The 17,430-nt window shown below is 40.3% G+C and overlaps 1 protein-coding gene across 7 annotated transcripts in view; it reads left to right on the top strand.

Moving 5' to 3' along the window:
* The window catches only part of MYO6 (myosin VI), a 127,311-nt gene that overhangs the window by 43,979 nt on the left and 65,902 nt on the right, over window positions 1–17,430 (top strand). For 6 of the 7 annotated variants that reach the window (XM_031455959.2, XM_031455958.2, XM_064486931.1 and 3 more), the window contains exons 2-5: window positions 3,542–3,684; window positions 8,604–8,673; window positions 13,536–13,609; window positions 16,917–17,046. In XM_031455959.2, coding sequence (XP_031311819.1) covers window positions 3,568–3,684; window positions 8,604–8,673; window positions 13,536–13,609; window positions 16,917–17,046 — 391 coding nt within the window. In that variant the 5' untranslated portion in view covers window positions 3,542–3,567. Of the gene's footprint in view, window positions 1–3,541; window positions 3,685–8,603; window positions 8,674–13,535; window positions 13,610–16,916; window positions 17,047–17,430 lie in introns of those variants that run through there. The other variant, XM_064486932.1, reaches the window with a different exon arrangement.

Genomic DNA, 17,430 nt, shown 5'->3' with positions numbered 1-17,430 from the left:
ACATGCATTCAGTCTGTAACAAGGGGCATTACAGTCAGGGGTAGAGATTGGGCTCCACTGTGAATATAGAAAAGACAGCTGGGGATTTATAGCCAGTGAGCAGAGTTGGGAGGCGGTGGGGGGGGGTGGTCAGTGGATGCACAGTAACTTAAGGAAACAGCAAGGGTAGAGGATTCTTGCTAAACTGACTTAATGGGATTCTTGCTGAAGGCTGATAAGAGATTTATACATCAGAGGTAGAGGACATGGAACTCGATCAGTATCAAGGGTGAGAGAATTTCTGTAAACTAGCTTAGCAGGATTCTTGCTAAAACTGGCTTGTTGCAGGCCCACCTGCAGGACAGGATGGACATGGAAGGCCAAGAAGGCTCAGAGGAGCCGCGTAACGTTTGGTCAAGAAGAGGGTGTTTGTCTACATGTGGCGCTTCTGGGATGCATACCCTCAGCTGTTCCTGGCACGTCTTACTCCAGAGACCCTCTGTCATCTTCAGAGAGTGACGTCCAGGCTCCTGTGAGGGTGGTGCTGAGGGAGGAGGTGTGTGCACGCCCAGCGGTATGGAGTGTGTGTGGTTGGTGTGAGGAAATGTCTTAAGCAACGTTCACCTGGTCTTCCTTACGTTGGACCCCTCTGTACACCTTGCTTCTAGGAGAACTGTGTGCTCTAGTTCTTATGTCTTCTGAGAGTCAGTGGTAAAATGTGGGTTATTTTCCATCTTCTCCATTCCCGACTGGGATTCGGCTCTTGGATTTGCTAAGTCAGTTGCCTCCCAGCTGGTTGCTTCCCAGCTTCCAGAATGTGTTTGCTGTTTTCTCTTCTCGGGTTCCCCCCATCCTGGTGGACTGATCTCTTTTTAAAGAATCTTCATACTGTAGATCTAGGGGTTGGAATGAGCAAATTCGACACGTGCCTTTAAATCTGTTATCCTAACTAGGAGGCTGCGTCAAATGATTCAAAATGGGAAAACAATTTAGATAGTTCGAGGAAATTTGCCATTCTTTTTTGGACTTAGGGGGTTTTGCTTTACTGTGATATTTTTTTCCCCAGATACTTAATTATTCCTAAATAATCCTTCATAACTGTTCTGTAATTTCCCTTTGTATTTAGAATGACCACAAGACCATTTTCTGGAAATTACTGGTGGCTTCAAACAAGGGATATGGGGGAATACAAGGGGAAGAGGTGTCACTGGCATCCGTTGGGTGCCATTAGAATGGGGATCTCAATTTTATGTCACCTAATCCTCATAGCAATTCTGTAAGGTAAGTGATATTATCACTTATGGGGAGGGGTAAAGATAGTGATCAGAGAGATTAAGTAACTTGCTTAAGAGCTAGTCAGACAGTGGTGGAGCTTCGTTTCAAGCCTGGTTTTTAAGACTTTTCAGCTCTTTCTAGGCTGCCGTCTCCTTTTTGTTTTCCCAGACTGTTAACAGTTCATTCATTCCCTCAGTGAATGTTGAGTTGCCTGCTCCGTGCTGGGCCTGGGAGACACAAAGAGGACTAGTCCATGCCCCGATGTCACGATCAGAGTTACCTTTCAGTAGGATTTCTGGTGATCTGTGCATATCAGCAAGAGTAGGAGCAGGCAGCTAAGTTAATTACAGGAGTCCTGGTCAAAGGTCATGTTGGTTTTGACTGGGATGGCAGAGGAGATTCAGAGAAGTGGGTGGATTTGGAATACCTCTGGGAGGTAGAGCTGACAGGTTTGAGGGGTGGTGGGGATTTGGAAGGAGCTGGAAGAATTGAGGATGACTCCAGGTTTGATTTGAACTGAGTGTTCTCGGGGCCTTTACTGATAGAAGGAATGTGGTGGAACAGAGTAATAATATAATAACAACACTGTGACATCTGTTGAATATCTCCAGGAGGGGGTGTCCAGTATGCAAGTAAACATCTGGGAACTCTGTGGTGTTACAGGCTGGAGAAATAAACGTGGGCATCACTTACATACAGATTCTGTTTCGAGCCACAGGACTAAATATAATTATTCAGGGACAGTGTGTACATGTAGGTGCAGTAATGAAATCTGAAGCAGTGTTATTGATTCACTTCTACGAAGGATCCTCCGTTAACTTCTTAACTCGGAATTGCACTTAAACATCATAGCATTTGCTCCTTGGGGAAAAGCAGATCCCATCATGTAACTACAGTGTGGAAGACTTCAGCCAGCAAGCACACTACAGGCATACCAGCAGTTGCAGCTTTTTGATTGAACTACATACCCAACGTCCTTGTCTTTGATGAGAGACTAGACTGGATGAAACATCCATGTGGGAAATCCCAGACTTGAGAATGCCACACAAGAGGAGAGTCATGGCCCATGCATCTTCTTGAAGTGTAGATGAGTGAGGAAAAATAACTTCCCTCCATGGTGCTGAAAGTAGGACACCTGGGGTCACCCATTAGCAGATTCATTGTTACATGTTAGTCTCACAGAATCCAAGCTCATTAAATATTTTATATGTTATGAACCCTCTGGGATGCTATCAAAAGACAGAGTTGTAAATGTTAGATCTGAGAATGCCAAGCATGAAAGCAGCTTTCTAGGAATATTTGAATACAAGACTAGAATTCACAATGGGCAAAAGCTGGAAACAACCCAGATGATTGTCTGCAGGACAGTAGGTGGACAGCTGTGGCGTGTCACTCAGTGGGCTGGTATACACAGCAGCATGGTTGAACATCAAAACATTTTGTTGAGTGAGATAAGCCAGACGCAAAAGCATACGTTCCATGTGACTCCATTTATATAAAGTTGAAGAAAAGGCAGAGACTACTTGATGATAGAAACCAGAGCAGTGGATGCCTGCGGTGGGGCAGGGATTGACCAGAGGAGGGAACTTTCTGGTGCGATGGGAACGTTCTGCATATTGACTGGGGTGTTTGTTACATGGGCATACCTATTTGTGGAAACTCGTCAGCTTGTGCATTTCATTGTAGATGCGTTTTACCTCTGTAAGAAAGAAAACAACAAAAACAGTGTGCTGAGTGGTTCTGTGGGGATCCCTGTAGGGAACATGTGGGCGAGGCATCCCTGTAGTCTCAGATCCTCAGGGAGAATTTCCCAGAGGAAGTAACCTCCCACATCTCTCATTTTTATCCTTCAGGTCTAAAATAGACTTATTGTTCAGCTCTTGGCTAGCTCCACACAGTAACATCTGTTCCTGAGAAGACTGTTTAATTTTATTGTGCAATCCAGAATTCTTTAGGTAGTAAAAAGGAGCGCTGTTGTAAATTACAGTGGGCAACAGGTTGCCCTCTATTTCTGTGCCGCTCAGTGTGCGGTCCACGGCTTTCATGACTGAAGGAAGCAGTGGCAGAGCAGGTGTCACCTGCCGGGGGAGCAGCCTCTGCTTGGTTCTTCCCTGAAGGCAGTAAAGGGGGGCAGATGCAGCAGGATGGCAGGGGCTGGATTTCCTGTGCAGGGCTACAGGTGTGTTTCTGTGAACTGTGATTTTCATGTTCCCTTAAGAAAAAGGTGTGTTATTTCTTTTTTGTTTCCCAAGTTATTCACGTTGCTCTGTTGGTGCCTTTGAAACAGGTGACAGTGGATCGCTCCCTTCAAAAATGGAGGATGGAAAGCCCGTCTGGGCGCCGCACCCTACGGAGGGGTTTCAGATGGGCAATATTGTGGACATTGGCCCTGACAGCTTAACAATTGAACCCTTGAACCAGAAAGGCAAGGTGAGCTTCTCAGAAAGATTTCAAAATTTGACTTCTTCCTGTAAGTGTCTCCCTTCTTAATGAAGTAGGGGGAAGCAGTTTTCTGGTAAGTGAATCTTAGTTTTCTACTGAGTTGTTTGAGTAAATCAGAAGTGCATAGCCTAGGGGGAAAATGGTGTCCTGTCATAAAATCAGACAAATTTAGTGAGCCTTTCATTACCATGTTCTTAAGAAACAGCTATGTGACAGAATATAAACTAACATTTTTATTCCTTATGCCATATTACTGAAGTTACGAATGTGTATCTGTGGTGCATTCAACGTGTTACAAAGTGAAAATATGAAAAGTGAATGGGGCTCTGTCATCAAGTTTGGCTTTTTGCTTTAGCTTCTAGCTAATTCTTTTTTTAAAAGCTTTTTATTTACGTAAATTTATTAGTATGTTATTAGAATAAATATATTTAAGTAAAGATACTTAAGTCTTAAACATAGCCATCTATTATTATTTTTGTTATAATGGTACCTTTTTAAGACATAAAAGCATACTTTAATTTTGTACACATGCTGTCTATCTCTTTTTATGCTTAGACATAGACTAGACAGTATAACAAAGTGGGAGTTTAGGGAGAAAGGGACCTGGACTCTTTTCAGGCTTCATGGGGACTGTCAGGTCTGTTTTTGTGGGAGAGCTTCACAATTTTCAGTATAATAAACACTCCTGTGAAACAGGTCTTCTGACTAGATGAAATTTGTTGATGTCGTTTCTGTTTACTTTAGACTCTGCAAACATTCATGAATAATTTGCATCCTACTGATACATGGTTAACTAATGCCACATGACTGCCGTCCTTCTGGGGACCTTAGAAAAACAAGGTGGATCTCTCATGAGGCCTTTTCACAGAGAAACTATTCTGTTACTGTAAACAACCCAGGAACCTAAATGCATAATATATAATGTGCCATGTTAGAGGAGGCCAATTAAAGATACCCTCAGGAAAGAAAAGACAAAGTGTCTCTAGTTGTTCCTTTTATTAACAAGGATCTCTTTGTACTTACAATTCAGTACATGTTAAAAGAAAAAAAAAGAAAAAAAAAGGAGCTAAGTTATTTTTATGTATTTGAGGTTGTGGGGAGGAAAAATTTCCCTCTCCTCTTTTGAGTCTCTGGCTCAGCCTGCAAATTAAATTGACACGAGGCAGATTCACAGTAGGAAAGCATACGACTTTTATTAAATCTCTCCATGTACACAGCAGCCTTCACAAGAGAATGAAGAGTTGAAGAAGTGATCAGAGCAGGAAGTTTTTTCTATCTTTTGGACAGAGAAACAATACGTTCGTGAAAAATTGATAAGACAAAGGGGCTTGGGCTAGGGGTGGTAAATTGTGGAGACGTGGTTAGGAAGATAAGGGTTAGTGTGGCAGGACAGGGTTTGTTTGTCCAGATTTGTCCTGGCCTCTGGCGATAAGAACGTTCTCTTTCCTCCTGGTACAGGGAGGGCACCTTCCACGTGGGAGTTTTATCTCCTGCTCTCAGAAATAAAAAGGGTCAGAGCGCCCTTCTTACATCTGCTGTTTCTCAGGGGCCTTTAACTCTGATAATCAACGTGCCAGAGTAGCATGTTTTGAGGTGACAGAAATCCAGTGAGCCTTTCATTCTCCTTCAGAGTCTTTTTGCATTTTTGTTTAACATATTTCATAAGCTCAGTAAATCAAAAGCCTAAAATGAAAAGTATTATTTCCTAGTTCTAGTCTGTTACACAGGACTAGAAGTGTATCCGTAAGTGACAAAATAATTCAGTTCAGTTCAGACATAGAAGACACTTGATTTATGGGTATATGCTTTTTTTTTTACATCTTAAATATTTTATGTGCTTACAACTGTGCGTTTTTAGTTTTAATCAGGTCCACACATAGAACCAATAAAAGCACCTAAAATTTAAATTGTAGAGTCACGAAAACTGATACGTCTGTAGATTATGCATAAACTAAAGTTGAAACTTCTTTTCACAAAATTTTTTGGAAAGTTAACAAATTCTCAGGGAGGGATTTCGTTGTCTTAATTCCCTGCCCCCCCCAACATATTTTTTTGAACCATGTGGTTAAAAAGATCTGTAAGAGAAGCAGTCTTTTGCCTCGATAATTCATGGTCTTGAGATCAGCAGCATTTAAATCATAAGGAAATCAGCAGTGGACCAGTCAGGCCGATCTGTTTGCTGATACAGTAGAAGCACAGAGGAGGGACTGATTAGCTCTCATGGGGAGCATGTCTTTGAAGAAGCAATGCCTCTTCAAGTTTTTCAGGGGGAGGTATAGCTCAGGTGGTAGAGTGCATTCTTAGCATGCATGAAGTCCTGGGTTCAATTCCCAGTTCCTCCTCTGAAAAAAAAAAAAAAAACTTAATTACCCCTCCCCAAAATATATATTATATAGTTTTTCAGTTGTGGCCCATGGTGAGAAATAGATTTTACATCGCATTAGGAATGTGTATGGTTTGTGTGTGGGTGTATATGTTTATTTATAAGAAAATATTTTGCATTGCATTAGGGATCGTGTGTGTATTCATAAGAAATAGATTTTTGCATCGGATTAGGTATTGTGTGTGTATTTATAAGAGGTAGATTTTGTATTGCATTAGTTGTCATGTGTATTCAATAAACAGATTTTGCATTGCATTAGGTATGTGTAATTATTTGTGGGTGTATTGAACGCAAATGGATTTTACACGTCAGCACGTATATGTATTGTGTGTATGTGTATATTTGTAAATGAGACAGGGTTGGTCAAATGAAACATCCTTATTGTGTGTGATGCATCTTGATATTTTCCAGTATTTTTTGTTCTGTGAACAATGCCATCTTGAACTTCTCAGTTGATTTCACATCCCATGCTGGCAGCTGCCTGGCCTGCAGGCTTAAGCCCTAAACACGTGGCATTTAGGGGGCTACGTTTTCTCTTCCCTGTTGGCACTGCTAGTCTTGCCTCTTGTCAGCTGACAGTTGCCCCTCGTATGGTTGCCACACGCTTAGTCTCGTGTGTCTGTCTCCCCTTCAGTCCTTCCTCCCCGGTGTTTACCCGGCCCTCACCGGGAACCAGGTGGTACTGGGTGCTGGGTGTCATCGCTCACAATACTCTTTCTGCCCGGAGTGCCACTCCCCACAGCCCTGTGCTTATTTAGCAAATACTGATTTACCCCTCAAGCCTGACTGAGGTCATCTCCTTTATGAAAGTTTCCGCCCAGTCTCCTCCTCCTCCTCCTCCCAGGCAATAGAGTTTACTGTTGATGGCTCGTCCCTTTGAGGAGCGGTGTAAGGTCTTAGCCCCCTGTGCTATTGCATTGAAGGCCTTTGTTTATGTTTCTCCCCTGTCCCCACTGGCTGTAACCGGCTCCAGAGCAGGGGCGAGTGTGTCTGTCCCCGTGGTCGTGGTCGTGGGGCTCGGTGCCCCGGGTTTACTGCGTGGGGGATGTCACTGGGCTTCGTCAGTGGTCTTCTCCTGCTAGGAGAAGCAGCCTCCTCCCTCTGAGAGAAAACAGTTGCCTTAAGGAGACAAATTTCCTCTTTCTCACTGAGTAGGTGGTAAAGGGCAGAGAAGATGGGGGCTGGTGGTAACTTGGAGGATGAGGAAGGAGGGAGAGAAGCATCTTTAGGACTTATTACAGGCCTATCAGTCCTGGGCTTAACCTTCCCATTGTCGGCACTCTTCGTCCCCCTCCTCTCCCCCAGGTCTGACCCCCTGGAGGCTCCAAACAGGATAGAACCAACGCCTGGAGTCTGGGGCATCCGCAGCCCCGTTGCCAAGGCTGTGAAACTGACACGTAGATCTGTGCTGTTAGTGATTATTTCTGAACGTATTTTCCTGTAGGATCATTGTTATAAATTGTGGGTGGTTTTATATTACCATTAATATATTTCATTGTACATTATGGATTGGTTCCAATTTTGTGATTTATCCTCTAAGCCTTTCCTTATTTATAACATTAAGAACATGTGTACTGGGCTCCAGATAATTAACTTGTAGGGTGTTCAGGGCATAAAGTTTTCTAATTCAGGTATGACTTTGAATTGAGTTGGCACTAGCAGCCTGGATTTTATTTTACTAGGTAAACTATAGCAGTAGCCTTGTCTTATACTCTTGCATGTATATGTATGTGTATAGACCTACAGATACTATTCTAAAATAATCAAACAGTTTTTCCGTAGAGATTTATTTCATATGGATGGAAACTTCACAGGAGTAATTGTTATTGTTTGAGAAATACAAATGTATGGATAACTGCCAGAACAGCATGGATAACATTTAATTCTCTTTAGATGTAATTTGAGATCATTTCTTCTTTCTTACAAGATACTATCTTAATTCTAGAATTTCTGCTGTAGCATTTAAGCGATATAATAAATACAGACTTATTCATGGATATCTGTAATTTTACAGACCAAATAGTTCTGGATACTGTAGATATTTTTTGACACATCCCTGTACAGGAATTTTGTGTGTAATATGTTTTGCTCAGACGGTAGCTTTAATTAAATAGTAGTCTGTTGGTATATCTGATTGAACGTTACTTTTTCCTTTTCGAAACAATAAAATTGCTGTATATACAAACAGTAAATTTTTTATTTTTTAAAAAGTTGCTAAATAGCATACGTATGTAAATTTACTATTAATATACTTCTTGTTTTGTCCCACTTTAAGTGTTAGAGCACAGGATTTTTTTAAAATTGATTTCCATTGATTTCATGTTCATGGTAATAGTGGATAGTATATTCAAGTAAAGTTATTCTATTTGGGGTTAGTGACTTGTTAAATAGTAAGATCTTGTATTATATTTTAATGAAGAGCATATTGTTGCCATTATTACAATGTGTGCAACCAATTAAGCTCCTTCATTTTTCTTACTGTTTATAGGCTTCTATTTTAATGAGTTCTTGTTTTGTTTTTTAGACGTTTTTGGCTCTCATAAACCAAGTGTTCCCTGCAGAAGAGGACAGTAAAAAAGATGTGGAAGATAACTGTAAGTGTCAACTTAAAAAACAGTTCTCATCATAGAAAAGGAAACTGTTGCTTCAAAAAATCAATGAGTGGTTGTATTCCTGGGCACATTATACTGGTTTAGAAGAAATGTAGCCTTTTGACACGAAGGTTCATGTGTATGCAGGAGCCCCAGAGTCCCAGATGCGTTATTGCCTCATGTTTGCACTTTGGTGAGAGTCTCTTGAATGTCTTAGTTGTGTTATCTTAGTTATGTAAATTTGAGGAATAGTAATAATTTACTCTGAAGCCTGAACTAAAGACCTCTTGTTTTTGTTTTAAAAGAGTTCTTTTGAACCTCATTTGGAATCAGATGATTTTTATAGTCATATATGTGGTTCAATAATTTGGAGGTTGAGTCAGGAGGATCCATTTAATGTTACTGTTTGAAGGAAACATTAAAAAAATACCATGTTATAAGTACTAACTAAAAAATTGATTTCAGAACATTAAAGTGCAACATTAATTTGACTTATAATTATCTTAGAATTTTTGGTGAGAAAATACTATATCCAGAGCCTCAGGCCATGTTTAGTTTTGCATTTTCAAGATTAAGTGGTAATCCTATTTCATTTTTTTATTTGTCAGTATCTAAGAATCATGTCCAGTTGTGCATAGTTTTCATTAAAGGTATCTGGCATTAAAAAGTCTCCATTTAAAGAACAGAGATAAGAGAAAGGAATATATTTTGTCCTTGTTGATTTTCTCTGGAGTTCACATTTGGGTAAGTGGGTAAGATCCCACATGTGACAGGGCAGCGTGGAATCCAGGAGTCATGGGAGAGCCTGAGTTCAGATTCTGACCCTGCTGTTAGGAAGCTGTGTGCCTGGGGATGATTCACGTATGCTCTCTGAGCTTCTACTCTGTCATATGGGAGTAATAATGTTTATGTTTCATGCTTAGAAGTGATGGAGTTAAAATGCTTGGCGTGGTCCCTGACCTCTAACAATCTCTCAATAAATGGTAGCTGTTATTATTAGGTGTGAGAGATTGAGAAAAAATGTGGAACCTCCCTTCCTTCCCAGGATTGCTGGAAAATTCATCTGATGGGATAATATTTTTCTGAACAACAATTAGAGCAAACAAACCAAAAAAAGGAATGAGATTCTACTATATGCAGAATAAGAGAGAAAATTCTATTCTGTTAAAACTTGCTAGGGTATTCGGAATTGGAATCAGTCCTTTTCATATGTCAAAAAAATTTTTTGGTTTATATGTTCACATGTAGTAAAACCTAATGAATGGTTTTGAATTATTTTTTAATCTACTTCTTAAATATTTAAAAACATTTTCCCTTTGGTTATTTCATCTTGATGTACTTGTCTAACCATTTAACTTTCCTGATGTAGTGTAGATTTCTGTCTCTTGCAGGTGTTCCTTTGGTGATGCCAGACGGCAGGAATGTTAATGAGGGTGTTAACTGTCCTTGTCCTCTGGTGGTCCAGCCCCACTTGAAGTCCCCTTTCTGAAACCACAGCATTAATGCATCTTTGGTTGTTGAGTTTAGAATGCAGGTTTTCCAGCTAAAGGGTTCTATCGCTTACTTGTTCTTTGCCCACCGCACCACCGTCCTCTGCCAGATGACACATGGCATTGTTTCCTAGGGTCTCACCTGCACGCTTTTAGAATCCTTCCTCTTCTCTCTGTCATGGTTCACAGCGTGATGTCTGCGGAGGCTGTGAAAGTGGCATGTAGTTCCGATGTCTGTAGAGCGTTCTGAACTATGAGATAAAGGTTCTGTTGAAACAGAGACAGGAGAGGATTTCGATGATGCCCTAACAATATTGCAGAATTTATTATCTAGTCTTAGCTCTAGGTTTTTTATGTGAATGGTTTTATATGTGGAGTTTAGTATGTTAATTTTGCCTTTTTACTTGACTCTTGGGTATTAATGCCAGAATAGGAAAATAATTCAGGGATGTGACGTCAGTAATTAAAATAAGCATTTTTTGTGCTGATTTTTAAACTACTGTTATTTACATGGCATGTAATGATCTCCGTGAATGATCAGTTAGAAAATAATGTAGACTATAATATTGGAAAGAATCCCCAGTGTTGCCTGGTTCCATCCCTTCTTCAGTAATGGAACGACTTCTACAACAGGGTAACTGTAGACCTGGTTGACATCTACTATGTTGAAGTTGTTCGTGGGCTCTTTTTTTTTGTTTTTTTCTTTCAGTGAATCAGAACCATGGCAGATAAGCAGGATTTTAAATGCTCAGCTAACTCCCTACTCAGATCCCTAAATTTAATAATTAAGTCATACCCAGTCTTCAACAGCAGCTTTTGGTGTGCTTGGTATATATTAATTATACTAAAATTCTTCTTATGGAATTTATAAAGAAATATAGTTATTCTTTTATTATATATCTTTGTTTTTAAAACTTTAATATAAAGTGTAGTTAAATCTATGAACAGTTAGGCATAAAAGACAAGCAGATCACATACAGAATAGCATGTAAGTAGCCAAGCCAAGCAGTCTTGGGGTTGACCACTAGGAGGGGAGAGTAGGAGGGAGTTCCGGGCAGTGGAAGGCTATTTCTGAGACCCTTATGAACATTCGTAGGCCATACCCTCAAATGCAAAGGCAACTGAGACTTAGCGTTTCCCATTCTGCCACACTGAGGGTCATAGATATTTTCTTTTGGTCTTTCCTTTAACATGTCTTCATTTAAGTGGAGTAGTCTGAGTAGTACCATTTAAGAGGAAGACCATCCCATCCAAATTTTTATTGTCACTGGCAGGTATTTCAACAGGTAGGGATTTATTTGGTTTAAGTAACAGATCTCCCTGAGAAGGCTTGGCGGTGAGAGTGGAGGGAGGTAAAGAAGCGAGAGCAAGAGATCGTTCACATGTCATGTAGGTGTATGTGATTAGCTTTTCAGGGGAACCGTGTTGTGGGATGAGGAATTCTTACTGAAAGGAAGCAGAGGGAGTATCATAGAACCAGGTGGTCCAGAGGAAGGGGAGAGATGGGGGGGTGGTTCACTGTTGTGCTTCAGATAAGAAAAGAGAATACAGAGACCAAACTCCTGGGGGACGAGGGTGGAGGGAGAGCAGGGGTAGAGAAAGGGAGGTGGCGACCAAAAGCCAGACTGCATAACCCTCTGCTACCTGCCTTCTCCAGATCTTGCCTCCGTCAAAGGAGAGCTGCCATTCAACTGTTAGGAGGCTCCACCTACTTCTTAGTCTGTTTTTTTCCTGCTTGAGTGGCATCAGAAAGCAGTGAGGCTCGCGTTCTTGCACAGTGAGCTGGCTGCGCTGTGTGAGTGTAGAGGCAGGGACAGTCTTCGCTGAGACAGGAAAAGCAGGGGGCTCTCGTTTGACAGACTCGGCTGGGTGTTGATGTGTAGGCTAGACATACGTACAGTGTGGACACACGCACAACTTCAGTGAGGGATCAAGCAAGTAAGCAAATGGCTGAGGCAGGGCCCTGCCCTCGGGGATCTGGTTTAGTAGCCAAAATCAGATACACAAACTTAAAATCACAATGCTGGTACTCAAACATAAAGGACAAAGAAGAAAGTAGTTCTGGTGGTGGTGGTGGTGGTAAGAATGGGGAAGTATCATTTGTGGGATAGTCTTTGAACTGACCTCAAAGGATGGGTAGATTTTTGACACCCAGAGATGTAGATGCATGAATGACATTTGAGTTTGATGAATAGTTTAGTCTGCCTACAAGTTAGACCACATCAAAGGGAGTTACGAAAAATTGTATGAAGAGGTCAGCTGAATGCAGGCTTACTAAGGGCTGTGAGTATCAGACTTGAATATGGACTTTGGTAGTTGACAGAGACCCACTGGTTTTTGTTTTTGAGGAGGAGAGAGTTTTAATTAGGGCTCTAGTTAGGTTAATGTGCTGAGGAGTCTGCATTAGAGAGGGAGAGAGACTGAGGCAGCAGACAAGGAAGAGGCTAACTGTGATTACAGAAAAGGTCATGAGTCCTAGACTGGGATTGGGGCCGGAGAGATGGAAAGACAGGAGAGACATTTCAGAGACTCAGAGTGTGCTCATTTTGGTGCCTACGGTGAATCTGGTGCTGGGTTACCCTGGATTCCACGGTGTAAAGACTTGGAAACAGGTCTAGAGCAAGGAGGGAGAGGGAAGATGATCCTTTGTTGACTAAGGTCTGCAGAGAAGATGACTGATGAGATGGTGGTGCTGATAATGGAAGCAGAGTGGCTGGGGGAGGAGTGGGGTCTGTCTGCTGGAGTGTGCGGTGCCAACGTGGAAACGGAGCCCCGGATTCAGGGCTGGCAGAATAGAAAGTGTCAGACTGTTAGTAAAGGAGCGGTAGGAAAAACAGGATTTCTACCCTGATTCTGCTGTCAGTTAGCTGCACATCCTGGATTTAGGCATACATAATTTCTTCAGCAGTCTTACTTTGTCTTATCAGTTGTGAGGCGCTGCCTGTCCCGTTCTAAAATTTTATCTTTTGTGTTTTCTTCTGTAAAATTCTGAGCATCAGATGGGATTAGTGTTGTCACTTTGTTGTGTCAAAAGTGTATTAAAACGCAGTGTCTGAAGCAGTACTTACTTCCCACTTGAACTGTACTTGGTTCTTTAACCAGCCTTCATTAATGTGTACTCACTAGATGTACTCACCTCATTGGAAATTTATTGTTTAAAATTAAAAATATTACTGTAACATATATAACATATACGTAAACTTGATATTTTACAGTCAGCCCCCCTGGGGTTTACACGTACCAGGGAAAAGATGGAATTAAATCTAAGCTAACGGGTGAATTTTAGCTTGAATCAAAGTGATTCAGATTAAGAGAGTTTTGTTTTATTTTACTTTTTGTTCAAAAATCTAATGATTCACAAATTTTATATCTCAGGTTCATTAATGTATTTAAATGAAGCCACACTCCTCCATAATATCAAAGTTCGATACAGTAAAGACAGAATTTATGTAAGTATTTTGCCTGTGGTCTGAGTTTTCGTGGGAATAATTTATTTTATGTGCTACTGTTTGATTTTGTTGAGCTTGAAATTTTCTAACAGGAAGTCTTACTTGATCTGAGCCAGATGAATAGAGTGTGAGCTCCGTGAGGATAAAGATTTTTTCCTAATTTCCTGCTCTAACTCCGGGGCTTTGGCCATGCATGGTACATAGTAGGCAGTTAAAGTATTTGTAGATTAAGTAATGAATTCAGAGCATCTCCTAGTATCTTTCAGCCTTAAGAAATTCCAGTCTGCCTATTTAAAAAAACATAAATTGTTTTGAGTTTTGATTTTTAAATTTTTGGTATATATCTGTAGATCTGCTTCATTAATTCACTTTCCACATCGTTCTGCAAAGCATTTAAGGCAGCCTCTAGGGAATATATATTGAAATTAAAAACTTGGATGACGAAAAAAAGATTAGAAAAGAAGGCAGTACGTGAGGAAGTGTCAGGAACACCGAAGTGCTGATCGTAGAGCCTAAATGGTTGGAACGTTTCATGAAACCCTAAATAGATGACTTACCTTAAAAATCCAGGATGTTAAACAATGAAAGACAGTGCTTTTAATGTAAGTAGGGTTTGCACCAAATCATTCAGATGAATAGTTAACTAGTGTGTTCTAACTATAGCTATTCACTGGGCATGTGGGAGGTTTTATTCTAGTATGATCTGGTTATAGATTCCCTTGTTGGCTGGAGGTGAATTACCCCACTGTAGCTCTCTGGTTATAAAGACGAGGCTCTTCATTATTTTTGAACGAAGAAAAGCACATGGCTTCTTTGACACTTCTAGATCGAATGACAGTCTTAATTTTTTATATCACTATCAATTTGCCTAATTGTACTTACTTAATTCTGACTAAATTACCTTTAGTCTTTGCCATCTGTCCAAGTAGTGACAGCTGGGAAATAGCACTAATGCAGTCTCTTCCAAAAGAGTTTACTTGCTGTCTTTCGGTTACATACAGTATCGAGTCTTTACTTTCCTCCTTGGTTTTCCTCAAAATCAACTAAATAGTATATTTAGGTTACTATGTATATGGCTATTCTTGATTAGAAATATATTTAGAAGCAAAATTCACTTACTCAGCAGACTAACACTGAGTACCTGATCTGTGCTAAATGTTGCTTTAGGTACCAAAATAATACAAATTTAAAATGTTTGTTTATTAAAGCAGTTTAACTCACAATAATTCAACAAAAGCTAATTCAGACATAACCAGGGAACAGCACCTTTCAGTCAGCAGACTAATGTTGAGTATCTGATGTGTGCTAAACGTTGTTAGGTATCAAAATAATATAAAATTTTTTTTAAGTTTGTTAAAGCAGTTTAATTTTAATAAATCTATAAAAGTAGATTTAGATATAACCCCCTTTCAAGTAGAACTGGCCACTGTTTTTTCTTTTCATGTTTAACATCACTCGATGGTAGTGGAGCCATCTTATTTATTTGAGCAAATTTTAATTAGCTTCTTTTTCTTGAAGTTGAGAAATTTTAAATTACCTTTACAGAATGATCTTACTGAAAAAATTTTAATTTGGGATGTTTATACAGAAGCCTAACAGCCACAGGATTTTCATTGGTCTTTTAGTGCTCCCTTTGCTGCAGTGGTGCTACGCTTGGTGATTGTGACCATGGATAACTGAAGGTTTACAAGCAGTATTAATTGTACTTTCAAAAAAAAATTAGTTATCTTTTTTTCCACATTGCGTCTGCTTGAGTTCTAAGTCTTTGTTATATTGCACGATTGATAGAAATAATTATCTAATTGTGAAATTTAAGATTTTGTTTCTCATGTATAATGTCTGTGTCACTCTGGAGAATTTTAAGGTTATTCCCAGCTTTTTTTGGTCCCTCTTTTCCAAAGATGTGTGTGAAATTGGGCACGTGACCTCTATTAGACAGTGACTATTTGGCATCACCAGCCCCTGTTTGAGAAAAACCAGTATTTTCAAAGTTAATGAAAGTCATGATGTGTGTGTGTGTTTGTCTAGCTAGTTATGCCTTTTAGTTATAAAACCATTAAAATGTCACCAATACATAAGTAGAGTTGTTGTTGTTATTGTTATTATTGTTATTCTATTATTGTTATTGTTATTGTTATTGTTATTATTATTATTATTATTATTATTATTATTATTATTATTATACATGTAAGAGAGGGACGCAGTTCAGAGTAAACTTGATAGCTTTATGTTTCTCACTAACCAGAAGTGCCACGGTTCTCCCTTAGACTTGAGTGGAACAGCATCTGACTCACACTCACATTTTCATTGGTAACTGAAGTCTCTCTTACTTTCCTTTTGTCTCCCATAGAAAGGTTATTACCTGGAATTTCTTATTTTTACCCCACGCCAGGAAACTTCTTCAGGAGCATTCACTGAATTTTAGATTAGCAGTCCGAGAGTTCAGGGTTTCGGTATCATTTCCCTTCCATGACCAGAAGCAGAAAAGAGAAAAAATGTGGTCCTCTGTGCCCTCATTTGGCCAGTAAACCGCAACTAATGGCTGAACCACAACTCTCCTTTTACCCACAAGGAATTTTATAAATCCTATGGGGGGTATTTTGCTGGTCTTTTGAAGCCACAGTTAAGTTCCAAATTTAAAAGCAAGCCCAAGTTGCTCATTAAACATTTAGCCCGTCAGTATTCTAGGCAATGGTTAGCATATGTTGTTTTGCAAAAATCTGGGACCAAGTGGTCACCACAGAGCTGAATCAATCCTTGGCTTTCAGGGATGGGCATAGATGTAGGGGGTCCTGTGAGCTGTGTTAACCTCTTCAGTAACAGGGTGAATAGAGGAGTCTAGGTGAGGAATACAAATAACCCAAACCCAGGGTGTAGGAATGGAAGTAGGAGGGTGGACTTTGTAGGTGGAGTCAACAGAGGACGTCCAAGGTAGAGGCTGAGAGACTCAGCTCTGCCCGTGGTGAAGTGATGGTGATGCTGTGGACCTGGGGAGGGGGGGCGCGGGTGGGAGGGATGTGTTTTCTTAGAGGCAAAGGGAGGTCGGGAGAGAGAACTTTGATTTCTGGATGTGCTGAGTTTTAGATGCCTATGGGATAAGAAGATGTAAATATTTATTAAGGGCTAGAAAAATATGAGTCCTGTGGAGATCAGGGACTGTTTAGGGCTAGAAATGCAGATTGGTGGGTTCTAGTTATGTAGAGAAGTAAGGGTGTCCATTTGCTGTATTTTCTTTCTCCTAGGAGCCTTGTCTATTTTTAAACGAAAATAGTAATTGTAAAATTTTGTTTTTGCTTGTCCTACTTAGACGTATGTGGCCAACATTCTGATTGCAGTGAACCCATACTTTGACATACCCAAAATATATTCTTCAGCAACAATAAAGTCGTATCAAGGAAAGTCTCTTGGGACAATGCCACCTCATGTCTTTGCAATTGGTAAGTAATTTAGTGGTATCCTAATTTTTATTTGTCCTTAAATTGTCCAGATTTACTTAGTTTTTCTTCTGGATGAATAAAAGATTCCATGAATTGGCTGTGTAATTTGGAGGGCCTGTATGTGCTTTGAATGTATCCCCATCGTTAGGAGCATGTATCCCACACAGGGCGGGGAAGGACACTTGTGCAGCCACCTCATGGGGCGGTTGTACGTTATTACCTTTGTTAAATGCCACTGTCCTCTTACGTGTGTCCACCAGATGAAAATAGGTCATAAAAAAGCTGACCTAATGCTTTTTTTCAACTCCGTCTCAGAAGTGTCCTCCTCCACACTTGGGGAGGGCGCCCAGCCCTGCTGCTGTTACCCGGGTCCTCACCAGTGAG

This window comes from Camelus dromedarius, chromosome 6 (genome assembly GCF_036321535.1).
Source record: "Camelus dromedarius isolate mCamDro1 chromosome 6, mCamDro1.pat, whole genome shotgun sequence".
Lineage (NCBI taxonomy): Eukaryota > Metazoa > Chordata > Mammalia > Artiodactyla > Camelidae > Camelus > Camelus dromedarius.
Note: the sequence above shows the minus strand (reverse complement) of the source record. Positions and strands in the feature narration are given on the sequence as shown.